Source organism: Alosa alosa, chromosome 17 (genome assembly GCF_017589495.1).
Source record: "Alosa alosa isolate M-15738 ecotype Scorff River chromosome 17, AALO_Geno_1.1, whole genome shotgun sequence".
NCBI lineage: Eukaryota > Metazoa > Chordata > Actinopteri > Clupeiformes > Clupeidae > Alosa > Alosa alosa.
In genome coordinates this window covers 17,922,382-17,935,450 of record NC_063205.1, presented here as the reverse complement: position 1 = coordinate 17,935,450, position 13,069 = coordinate 17,922,382, and the positions used below count along the sequence as shown (strand labels likewise).

Below are 13,069 nucleotides of genomic sequence, written 5' to 3'. Positions count from 1 at the left end.
ACTTCTCTTTCCGGGACGGTAGTCTCAATGTTGCAAAGTTGGTTTTCGCCTGGGGACGCTAGGGGCAGCGGGAAAAGTCACCATTTTCACCGGAACAGGTCATTTAACCATCCAAATGATTTCTAAACGGGTTTATTACGTTGAAATAGTTGCCAAGTTCCCCTTTAAATGTGTGAAGAGGGTTTAGTGGAGATGCTGGAGACCTCTCTGGGTCCCAATGGGTCTGTCTAAATGCCAGCGCCAGAATGGGAAGTTGATTGACAGCACAGTGTCGAAAGAGAGCGTATATTTTTGTTATCAGACTGACTTGTCGGGAGGGTTTGTTTTGTATTGGTATAGTCATGTGACTATCTTGAGCTACCAACAAGCCCGAGGATGGCTGATGGCATCTGTGTGGGTTTGCACTAATGGAAATAGTAATCGTTTGATATTTTCTCAAACTCTTTACTGAGTAAACTTTAGCCGTGCCTCTCTCTTTCTTTGTTGGTCTGTTTACACCTTTGAAACGCTCTCTTTGAAAATGTGAAATCACATGGACTCTCAAGAGAAATTGATCGCCCATAAAGTGTGTCACCGGCTGTTTTCTCAAGCTTTTAATTAGTTGCCGAGCGCCAGATCACATGTCGCAAAAAAACAACCTTCAGCTGCGATGATATTGGAAAAAATAATTGCGCAACAAATCAGGAAGCCAATAATTGGCTTTGTTCAATTTCTTTTTTTTCCCTTTTTTTTCCCAGCTTTGCTTGAACCCCACCTTCTACTCTGAATTGTCCCAGCTCATGATAAATGCCTGCTGGCACAGCACTGTCCTCTACCAGAGAGTGTGTGTCCGTGAGCAGTAAACACTAAATTTCTCCCACAAATTGGGAAGGTTTTTTTTTTCTCTCGTTGGGGTGGTGGGGGCATTATAGAGAGAAGAGGAGAGGAGAACACCGAGGAGTGTCACTTCCATTAACACCCTACTGAGCTTGGGCCTGGGCGAGGCTGAGGGCTGAAAGATCCCAAAGTTATTTTAGAGCATCACTCACTGTTTTTCCTCGGAGGAGAGAGCTTATCGATTTTGTCAACAGACCATTGATTTCTCCACAACCCACCCCCTCCACACACACACACACTTCTCTTTCTCTTTGTCTCTCATTCTGTCCCTCTGGACTTGGGTAAGGGAGATGCAGCCAATGCAGCCAACAGCTTGAAACTTCTTGGAGAGATACTAACCTATTGCCAATTTTTCTCTCTTTTAATGTCTCTTTGACTTTTCTTTTTCATACAATACAGATATTAAGTCCTCAAAGTGAAGACACATACAGTACACACACAAACACACACAAACACACACACACACACACACAAAGGGGAGATGAGGAGACAGAGAGAAAATACCTTGCCAACACACCAAGGCTGTGGGATAGCAAAATGTCACCTTAGACACTGAAAAGATAGGGTTTGGACTCCTGCCATAGCTCTGTTCCCTAGTCATCTGGAGCTCTGTCTTTGGACACGGGTTTCATTTAGATAACAGACAAACTGGAGAACAGGGATTCTGCTGTGGCAGTGATGGTGATGGTGAAGGAGTTGGCTTTCTGTCTGACTGAGAGTGTGTTTTGCGCACCGTGCCATTGAGTGGAGGCGTTGGTTGCCAGGTGTTTGATGTCTTGCACGTGGAATCCATAATTACGCCTCTGGTTTCGGAGGACTGAGCTGCCGCCATGGATCCGGAGGCCTCATTATTGCCTGACTGGGAATTGGTGATGGGGTGGGGTGTTGCGTTTTGCGTGGGGATGGTGGTAGGGATGGAAGTGGAGCATGTAATTACTGGATTGCCTTTACCTCCCCAGCCCCCAGTTGCCCGCTTTTTTGTTTGGCATCCATGTTTTGTTCATCTGGGTTTTCTCAGGTGAGCTCCTGTTGTTTAGTGAGGGTTTGACAGCAAGCTTCTTTTAGCCTTCATTGAATTGGCCTGTCTCTTTTTAATGCACATACTTCTGTAAGTACAAATTATCTGTAAGGATATCCTCATACACTGTTGGTATTTGTCATGCTGCATTGTATTTACACAATATGCTCTGTGTTAGAGGCTCGTCTTGCATAATCCATAAGCTTTGTTGTGCAATAACCATTGTTTATTTGTTCAATGCGACCATAGTACAGTGATAGGAAGCTAGAACCTCACATGGTATCTAATCTACAGCTCCACATCACGGCAAATCAAAGATTGATGTGTTTGCTCAGGATTTGTATTCATTGGGGCTCCCAGCTAGCAGAGGATGCTTGGTTTTGATCCATCTGCACCTGGAACTCTTGGAGATGGATGGCATACATAACTTATTGGCAGTGTTTCTTTTGGCACAGATGAGGAGATATATCTTGACAGATATATCCCTCACTTGAACAGTCTACAGTAGGTTCTGAAATCTTTAGCAGCATTTTACTGGAGTGATTCTAGAGCATACAGTAGCATTTTACTGAGATGATTCTGCCTTGGATGCTTAGATAGCTTTATGTAAGACCCAAGGCCTCTTGGTGGCTTAAAACCATGATCCTGGGTAGCTTTCTGATCTCTCTCTTTCTCTCTTTCTCTCTGCAGCATTCTTAACCCTCTTAAATACATGAAAGTGATTTTGTTATCTGACCAAATGAGTTGAGCACCCAGGTGATAATCGTAATTGTTTCCGTTATCTAAAACTTTCTGAATGAATGACATTTAAGCACATTTCACTTGACTGCCCAGAACAGGATGTTTCAGTGTCTGCTTGGCCACATATATATCATATCACATCCACAGTCTTTCTGTGGTTGCAAATTCACCTAACCAGATTTTAAACCTTCATCCTTATTCAGTGTATCAGAGCATTACAAAACAATGTAAAAGCCTATTTGTTTGAGTATGCTCATGTACACACTGCTATCCAGATGTTTTACAGATGTCATCTTTCTCTGTCTCTCCAGTGCCATCATGGGCCATCGTGGCTATTGCGTTTGTCGCTGTGGTGCTGGTGTTGTCCTGCTGTTTTTGCGTTTGCAAAAAGTGGATTTTCAAGAAGAAGAAGGGCAAGAAGGGCAAAGACAAGGGCAAGAATGCCATCAACATGAAAGATGTCATAGACGGTGCGAAAACCGAGGTAAAAACTTTGTTACTGCTGTTGTCTTTTCACTTGAATTCTGTATTCAGTTTTAGCCATGCAAAGATGTGCTTATTAATTCATTGCTGATACTGCGATGTTCAAACATGTAATGATTTATTACTTATGACTATTTACTAATTTAAATTGTATTTCTTAGAACAAGCGCATGACAAAAATACACAATATGCAACCTTTTCTCTGTCTATAGTCTATCTTATATAAGTTTATATACACTCTATGAACATGTATAATGCTTAAAAAAATCCATTGTGGGTGGGTGGGCTGGGACACATGACTTGATGAATGCGATATTTCACCCCTGACTCTTATTGCAGGACTAAAATGGGGGAAATACCCTTGTAATCAGCCCAGAAAGTATTATAGTTACCACTCTTTGCTTTTTGGGTTGTCTTTTTTTTCCTTCTTATTTTCTTTTTGCTCAAAGAGCAATTTTCGTTTAAAAGTTCTGATTATATTGTGTTATGTAATGACGTGGTATCAACCCAGAGAAATGACGTTAGCTCAATTACTCTGAGACAGCATATTAATTCATCTCTCTTGCCCTCTCTTTCTTTCTCTCTTTCTCTCTCAAATACAACCCCCCGAAAATGATATGCAACATGGAGCACTTTAACCCTTGTTAGCTTAGTAATTGCATTAATAGGCCTCGCAGTGCCTACCACACTTTGGACTGAGTAATTGACCAAAGTCTGTTTAATTTCCAGAGTACGGGCACTCTTTTTGAGTCCGTGCCGACCACCATCACATCCTGAATTAGAGCCATTGATTGGGGAGAAGCAGGATCCAACACTCGGCTCATAAGCTCAAGGCCATGGGCCGGAGCTGTAAATGAAAGGCTAACACCTCCCACTCCCTCTGACAGCCACAGGGCTAAGACGACACCTTCAGAGTTAGAAGAAGCCATTACTTCCCCATAGATTTGGACTTAGAAGAAGCCATTACTTCCCCTTAGATTTGGACAGATTTGGAAACTAAACAAAACATGAAGTATACACGTGTAGTAAAGGCCTGCATTGAGGGAACTGACCCAGTAGTTTGGTCATTAAGTTGGTCCTCCAAATGCCAGTAAGACTCTAATGATGAAGTTTAAATCATGTAGTTGTAAATTATTAGATTAGGTTTGAAATTCTTATGTACCCACTATTGTTGGTACAACTGAAAATCCCCTCTCAGAAAGCATCTCCCTCAGGGGACATTTGCAAGCCTCACTAAAATGAAATCTTGTCCTGAGGCAACCTATGAAGCATAGCAATGACAACAGAACCTAGCAAGACACACTCAAGTCTGCATGCAGACACCACCAATAGCTTAAACAGTGAGACAGACACTGACTCACAACACAAAACTTGCCTTAGCTTTAGTATGCTAGACGTGGAGTTATGGACTCCACCGCAGTCATTTCTCCTGGTGTGCCCAGAATCATGTGTTAAACGTCTGTGTGTGGTTGTTTTAATTTGTGTTTCTTCCTTCTATGTCCTCCTTATCTGTGTTTTTTCTGATGACTGTGCGGGATTGGCACTGGCGGTAGGTTCCCAATTGCTGTTGGATCTTCTTAAGCCTGCTACTCTGACTTTTCTTAAAAGCCTCTTGACAAACAACTTACTCCTGTAGAGCCAAATATATGTAACTATGCATAAAGTACATGTATATCTACAATATATATGTGCGTAGGTCTGCAATATGCACATATATATACACAAACTGAAAGGAAAAATTGCACAGGGTGCGCTTTTACAAGGTTGAACCACATTGATTTCTCCTTTCAAAATCACCCCACACCAAAGTTTTTGGAATGGGAATATTACAGAAATAAAATACATTTCACCATGATTAAAATGTCCATGGGAAAAAAATATCCTGGGTGATTGTGATGACAAGCAAAACTGAAGCTGAGTCACAAATGAAATAATTCATCTCAGCCTCGGAAGGGAAATTGTACTGAAAAAGTCATTTTACTCAACTTGACAAACACAGTTTTTTTTCAAGGAGCTTGAGCTGAGTTGACCTCAGCCTAAGGAAGTGAAAGAAATAGATTGCTTAAAAACTTAAAAACTTATTTTACGTGTCTGATTCAGTAGTGAAATTGATTTTGTTTAAAAAAAAAAAGTATAGCACACTACCAAGCTCCTTAAAAGACTTTGTTTCATAGGAAATTTCACGCTGGGCAATTATCTAGCTCACTTCTGCTTCATTACCTGCCACTTTCATGATTCTTTGATAACAGAGGACATTTAACTAGAATAAACCAATTGCTTGTCATCAGTGGGATCCAGGTGTGCTGTGGGTGATGAAGAAAAGAAATCAATTTCGTTCGGTCTTCTGCTTTCACACCAGTAACCCAAACAACTAATAGGTCAGACCCCATCCACATTACAACCCCCTCTCTGACGAAACCCCCCAACCCCTGCCCCCTGACACCTTCCGCTGGCATGATGCTTCTAGCTTCCATCCGCGTTGCGGTCCCATGGGCAGCTGAGGGTCATGATTATGCCACTGTATACTGAGTGTGGGGAGGTGTGTTAATGGACATGCCATTGAGAATGAGAGGGGGTGGGGTGGGGGTGAAACCCACGAGACAAAACACAGCACTTAGTTTGTTTTCTCTCTTTGCGACGCGTTGAGAATGAATGCCCTCTTTTGCATGTCGACTGATGAGAGCGTTTGACGTTATGAAACCAAAAAAAAAAGAGGCAACTTTTACGGTGAATGAACTTGAGAAGCTCGTCAAATCGCATGCTGATCCAGTAATTAGAGATATAAGACCCCCACACCCCTCTTCAACCACCACCACCACCACCTCCACACCCCCCCACCCACCCACCCACCACAACTCCCTACTTTCTGTCCCACCCACCAACACAACCACCACCAGCACTCTTGCCTCTCCCCCTGATGTTGAGACTAGGTCAGGGGATTTCTCTGTGTCTCTGTCTGTCTGTCGCTCACCATCTCCGGCAGTTCCCTTCTGGTTTGCTTCTGCCAGGGACTGATCTGCTTGTACTGGCATAAAGGGAATTGTCCTCTCTCTATTTCTCACTTTCACTCTCTCTTTATCTTTTTCTCTCTTTCATTGAAACATATCTGTCTCTCACAATGTCTGTCTCTAGTTTTATCTCTGTCTCACATTCTCTCTCCATTCTTGTACTGTACTGTACTCTCTTTCTCTCCCTTTTTTTTTTCTCTTTTTTCTCTCTCTTGCCATCCTCTCCCATTCTTCTCACTCACTTTTACATTCCAGATGATTCTTTTTTGTCTTTTAAATATGGCATCAATAATACCATTTCTCTGCTTTCATAATGGGACCTATCCCTTCCTCAAACCAGATTTAAAAAACTACTCATGGATTAATTGACTGAATGAATAATCGATTGATTGACTGACTGAATGATTGATTGATTGACTGATTGCATCGGGGAAGGTGGGGAGGGGGGGTTTCTGGCCCGTGGCTAGTGCATCACTGAGCATGTCATGGTGTTTTAACTGCTGTGGTGTTTCTTTAGTGCTTGCTACCCCCTTTACCCCCTAAACAAAACAAACAAACAAAAAAACAAAAGAGAACCAGCTTTTCAGGTACGGGCTGCCTGGGGAAGTCCCCCCGCCCCAGGCCGAACCGTGGCCGTCTGCTGTGATGGTGGAGCGGGAGACACTGACTGTTGGTGGGTGTTTCCTTCAGGCCTTGAAGGATGAGGATGATGCCGAGACAGGGCTGACGGATACGGAGAAAGAGGCCGAGCCCAAGGAGGAGGAGAAACTGGGCAAATTGCAATACTCCTTGGATTACAATTTCACAGAGAATACGGTAAGGCTCTGCCCTGCGCAAAACGTCCTCACTGTGTGTCCGTAGTGTTCGAACCGTTTGACCAAAAATAAAGAGTTCCCCTCTTTTTTTACCCGTAAGTATGGTCTCTTGTCGTTTCTGATGGATCGTCTTGTCTTCATGTCCATAATTCACAATGTCCATGAAGGTAGCACACATCAATTCTCAGCATGCTTTGTTACTGTTACACTATGACTTGAAATGGGATTATTTTCTTGGTAATGCTTTACACCTGAGCTGTAAACTTAAAGTTGTCCACTATGCGGCAGATGCTTTTAAGCAACACAGACTCGCATCGGCAGATTCGATAATGGAACCTTGGTCGACCGAGTGTCAGGTGGTGATGGTGCCAATGCTCCACCACACCCTCACTAACTGACATTGATCCCATGCAGCACAAAACATTCTGTATTTGCTGTAGCCCTCAGTATCACTCAGTGTTTCTAAATGCAAATGTTTTTTTTTTCCTTTTCAACATTAATTCAGTAATGGTAGTAGTGTCAAATGCTTGAATTTCATTAACACAATTTATTAGTCATACTAGTTATACAGAAACAATAAACTTAATTTACCTCTAAGATTCCTACTGGTATATCAGGTTAATTATTACATCGCCGTACCATTGTTTACAGTTACAGTGTACCATAATGTAAAGTGAACCATAATGTAAAGAGTTGCATTTGTTGGCATCTCCATCCTGTCATCCCTGTGGAAGACCAGTCTTTGGAATAGGGAAGCCTCATTGAAGGTGCCTTTTGCCTTTCTTCGTTGATGCCTTTCTGCTACACGTACACACAGCACAGTTGCCTTCTCACTCCTTAAAGCTGTGTGCTTTGGTGCGGTGGCGGATAACACTTCCCGTGGGCAGATGTTCGCTGACAGATCGAGGAGGAAGCTTGCGAGTGGAGCTGCTTCGCCCAGGTCGCCATAAACAGACCTGACAGGCTGAGATTATCCACTCGCACCCCATCAGACACATCACAGCCCCTCCGAGAAAATTTTAGCCTTTTTATATCCTCCGCACACTCGCTCGCTCTGCCAACGAGAAAAACGTTCGGAGAACGGACGGGACAAGTTCTTTTTCATGCTCAAATGCTCCCCTACCCCCTCAGGGTTTGCCCCTACCAACAGTCAATACCCACCTATTATCAAGAGCTTGAGGACAATAAAAGACATTCATTATTATCTTGTGGTAGCACCATAATCTCCTGACATTAGATTAAAATGTGAAGACTCATGTGAGCAGACATTGGGATGCAGGGTCTACATACAGTGGAATAGATCACAGGAGAGAGGCTACTGTGCTCTGACATTACAGCAAAAAAAAAAAACACGGCTGGCAAACAATGATGTAGCTCGAGGTGAAATGACCACAGAGGAGGAGGAGGAGGGGGAAGAGGAATAAAGTGAGCCGTTTCAAAGCACTATCAAGCTGACCCACTTTCGGCTCAATAACAGGCACGGCGGTGAGCCGACGTAGCCCCCGCCAAGTCCCTGTGTTCCTTGCGGGCCGGAGCGGTTAAGTCACGATGAATAGGCCTGACTCTGGGTCAGGCGGATTTCAGGCCGAGTGGCACTGAAGGTTGTTGGGCAGCCCCTTCTCCCACCCTTAGCACAGAGGTCTTGGAGAGCCAGGAGTAAGCCATGGGCTTTTGTTTAAAGGTAATCTGCCCTTTCCAGCCTAGCAAAGCAAGACATTCAACAGAGACAGTCTCTTTCTCCGTTTTTGTCTCTGTCTCTATCTCTCTTTCTCTCTCTTTCACTCTGTATTTAATCTCTGTTGCACTAACTAGCTGTCTCTAGGCCTCTGCTCTCTCTTTCACTAGTTGTTTATGGACCTTCTTTCTCTATCTGTCTTTCATTTTCTCTCTCTCTAGCACTCTTTCCCTCTCTTTCCATCCTCCGTCTCGTATGAAATTTGCCCATGGTCTTAAATTTGTGAGGGTGTAATCTGTGGTTTCTCAGTGGGTGGAAGAGTGGCTGAAGAGAGTGAACATATTAATCTTTTTATTCAGAGCTCCATGCCCATTCAAGGAGGATAGGATATTAGATAGAGGGGGAAAAATGTAGTAGACAAGGAGAAAAAAGAGAGGGTCTCTCTCTCTCTCTCCTCTCTAGTATCCACTTATATCCCAGTATTCTTATTGCCTATTGAGTTCAGCATATGCACTAATAGTCCTTCTGCATCCATTACTGTAAGAACTGCCCTCCTGCCTTCAGCCTTTGTCCACAGAGACCTTAGTGAGAGCAGGCAGCCGCCCTGTGCATTCAAACTACTGCTGGGACCTTTGCACTGCAATGTACTTCCACTGACAGCCTGCCTCGCTTTGAACAGAACCAGAGCCGTGACATGCAGCACCCTGGCAGAGAGGGAAAAAAAAACCCTACACACACCAGACATTTGATCCCAGTCTCCATCAATAAGTTTCCTGAAGTGAAAATCCCTTGTGCAGGTGTCACGGCAAAGTTTCTCCCTTTTTTTTAAATAAAACCTGCCACATCAATACGGACTGTTGTTTTTTTTTTTTTTTTTTTTTTTCGTCTGCACTATTTTTGTCACCTCAAACAGGTTTGTTTGTCAGAGGACTCAGCCAGCTGTCGCCAAATTGGTGTCTGCTCCGCTGTGTTGGCCTATGGGATAGGGAGAGGAGGCCATGCTGGCTTAGGTTCACACTAAATTCTCTGTGACACCGCGTGGCAGGTGAGATGACATTTAGCCATGAGTTAAACCTCGCCGGGAAATTCTAACAGACAACACGTCAGGGGGAATAGTTACACTCCAGTGTGGCCGAGCCCTCGTCCTCAGTGTCCAAATGTCCTCAGTGGACCATAGAGTTTATGACAGGATTGAATGTGTGAGCCTTTGTATCTGTTGTTTTCAATAAAGCTGCATTATCAAAAAATGGGCATTGGTTTTCTCAATGCAATGTACATTTAACTTAAATGTAAAAAGAGTGTTTTTTTGTTGAGATTTGTTTTTTTCTGAAAGTAGTGAGAGCAACAGCACAATACAGTAATGCTTTGAGAATGTTGTTTGCTACCTTCAGTGCACACACCATTTTTTTCACTTTCTATTGTCCATGTCTGTGGAGTACCTGTGAGTGAACTCTGGCTTCTGTGAGTTGTGTCTGGTGTCTGGAGGTCATTGTTTGTGTTTTGTCTGGAGTGTCTTGTCTTGTTTTGGTGGATTTGATGTGTTTTGTCTGTCGTCAAGATGCAGCTTGTGTGAGATAGATGTTGTCTTGTGCTCCGTGTTGCCATATTGTCTTACAGTCATCCTCATATCAGTGTTTTCTTGTGGACAACAACAACAACAACAACAACAAAACTCTCTCTTCCAAACCATAAAGCCCACCACTAACTCACAGTTTTTTAGATCCAGCTATTACACAAGATCTGTTGCACCCTTCAACATCTGGAATAAGAGCACTTACTCTTTCAGTCAGTGTTATATGAACGGCATCATACTAACAATGCTTTTGCCTCTGGCCACTCGCTTTTGCATTTTTGGCTTCAGCAACCTTGGCATTGTTGTGGCACATCAACTACCCCCACACCCCTTCGTCGACCCACTGTCCAAACCTCCCTGCCCCTTTCCGGCGCCTCTGACAGCTGGAGAGCTCCACGGCCGAGCGGCTTGGTCAGCCTCCAGACCGCCTGCCGACGGCTGACTGATCGGGCCTTGATTGACTGACTAGGCCAGCCACGAGAGGCCACTGAGGGCCTTCTCTGACTGACAGGTCAATCAGCCTTGCAGGCCTCCCCATCTGGTTATCAATTATCATCCCTGATGCGGAGAGGAAGAGAAAGAAGGGATGTTGTGGGGTGGGGGGAGGGTCTCTTGTTTTAGCCACATGCTTGACCTCAAGTAACCCCAATCACCACCTTGAATTGAACTCCCTCTGGGTTGTGATGACACCCCATGTCATTTGTCTGAACATGGGGAAACCACATCCATGTTATTGTGTTTTCTATTAGAGCCAGTATGAAGTTGGAGAAGTGATAGATCAGGCTTGAGACATCTACGGAGATAGAACTAGTTTAATAGAAATATACTGACCTAATATGATAGGATATGACTGGTTTTATTTATGCCTTTTAAGATTGTTGAATATGTGTTTGGATTACTTACAGTGAATAACAGCTTAGATATTGTAAATGACATGTATAAACAATAAATTCCATTTCTTTCATAAGGTGATCTACACCAATTAGGTTGTTTACAAAGCAAAAGAAAAAAGATTCTATTCAGTCTTCTATGAAGGCAGACTGCAAAGCTGAATCTGTATGAGCCCAGTCTTTTTTTTATTTTAGCTAATAATGCGCTCCCTCTCCCCAACCTCTCTCTCTGTTCTGTGGGAGAGCCATCCCAGGCAGATCCTTAGCCTAATGGGCCTACTGCACACAATCATTTCCAAGAGCATCCTTATTCGGCTAATGGAGGGCCAATATACACGGAGTATCTGAGCGGTGGTGGGCTAATGGATAGGTCTGGAGCAGGCTGGCGCAAGGTCACGCCCGTGCTGACTACGTGCCCTTTGTCTTCTGTCTCTTCACTGCCAGCTCATAGTAGGCATCATTCAGGCCGCCGAACTGCCCGCCATGGACATGGGGGGCACGTCAGACCCCTACGTCAAGGTCTACCTGATGCCCGACAAGAAGAAGAAGTTTGAGACCAAGGTGCACAGGAAGACGCTGAACCCCACATTTAACGAGCAGTTCACCTTCAAGGTAAGAGTCTAATTACAAGACACAAGAGAAGCAAGATTAGGTTTCAGAGTTTTAGCTGATTAGGTTTCAGGGCAGCTTAGCTGCAGTGTCTTTGCCTCGTCTTTTAATCTCAGTGTGAGATAGAGTTTGGTTTTGACTAAGTTAAAGATGATTTGAAAAAGCATTTACATTCCAGTAGGCCAGGCATCATCAATAACCTGCTGGCTATGAACTACTAAATATTTCAGACCAGTCCAAGTGAAGGCATTTAGCTCTATTTCCTACAAGGCTGTACTTCTGTAAGGACTTGTAGTTTGCGTGAAATAAGCATTGGTGCCACAGCCCCTGCAGTTTTGGAGCTATTTCTTAGTGTAATTTTATATCCCTCCAGAGAGTGATTATCAGTTAAAATGAGCACTTGCCAACATCCTCTTGATTTGGAAGTGTGTGATGAATTCATAAGTGCTCAGCTTTAGTAGAAACATTTTAGCATATAAAGTTTGCTAATGTCCATGTTGTCTTGTCATTTTTGAAAAGGCTAAATTAATATCATCCATTTAAGGCAGAACTAAGTATTCATCCTGCGTAGCTTTTTTTTAATTTTCCATAATAGCTTGTTGGGCACTTGGTGCGTTGTTTGGTTTATTGGACAGAATACAAATCCACGCTACTAGAATGCAAGCTACTGTGATTCTAGATATACCAAACATCTCCCACATCCTTTGATTTTGTCAAAAACCACCCGGTGTTCTAACAAGCTTGTTACAGACTGCCTGTCAAACACACAAGAACACACACACACACACATACACACTTACAAAATAACAAAGGTATAAACATGCACCCCATCGCCTGGGATCACATCTTGCTTCACTTTGAGAAACAAACTTTTCTAGTTTTTAAAGAAAGAAAAAGAAACATCAGACACTCAGCCAGTGACATGAAATCCATGAATCCCCACAGTCACGACGCTTGTAAAATATGGTTTTCAGTGGAGGAGAGAGCGAGAGAGGCAGTTTAGTTTGATTGGAGTGTGTCATCCAAAAATTCGTGAGAAAGCGAAGACAGTGCAAAACCAGACCTAGTATGGCAGGGCCATCAGCTAGAGATGCACAAGTGGCTCCATTATTGAAATGGAGGGGAGCTGGAGTGTCATTGTGATAACGTCAAGGACAAAATAGCAACCCAGGCGTCTTATCTCCCTCCAGGCCAATCAAGCAGTTTGTCACCATGTCGCAACAAGTCCTCACCACGTAATGAGTTTTGTCTGGAAAACAGCTCAATTGGAGACAATCAAGAATGAAATGTCAGAAAGCAGTCACCCTCCCTCTTACACACAAACACACACACACACACACAAACCATAAATACACACACACAAACTGTAAACACACACACA

General features: G+C 43.4%; 1 protein-coding gene across 7 annotated transcripts in view; it reads left to right on the top strand.

The window, feature by feature from the left end:
- syt1a (synaptotagmin Ia) overlaps window positions 1-13,069 on the top strand; it is a 195,752-nt gene that overhangs the window by 156,555 nt on the left and 26,128 nt on the right. For 5 of the 7 annotated variants that reach the window (XM_048268793.1, XM_048268798.1, XM_048268794.1 and 2 more), the window contains 3 exons: window positions 2,947-3,119; window positions 6,817-6,942; window positions 11,524-11,691. In XM_048268793.1, the coding sequence (XP_048124750.1) occupies window positions 2,947-3,119; window positions 6,817-6,942; window positions 11,524-11,691 (467 nt within the window). Of the gene's footprint in view, window positions 1-2,946; window positions 3,120-3,424; window positions 4,668-6,816; window positions 6,943-11,523; window positions 11,692-13,069 lie in introns of those variants that run through there. The other 2 variants (XM_048268799.1, XM_048268800.1) reach the window with 2 other exon arrangements.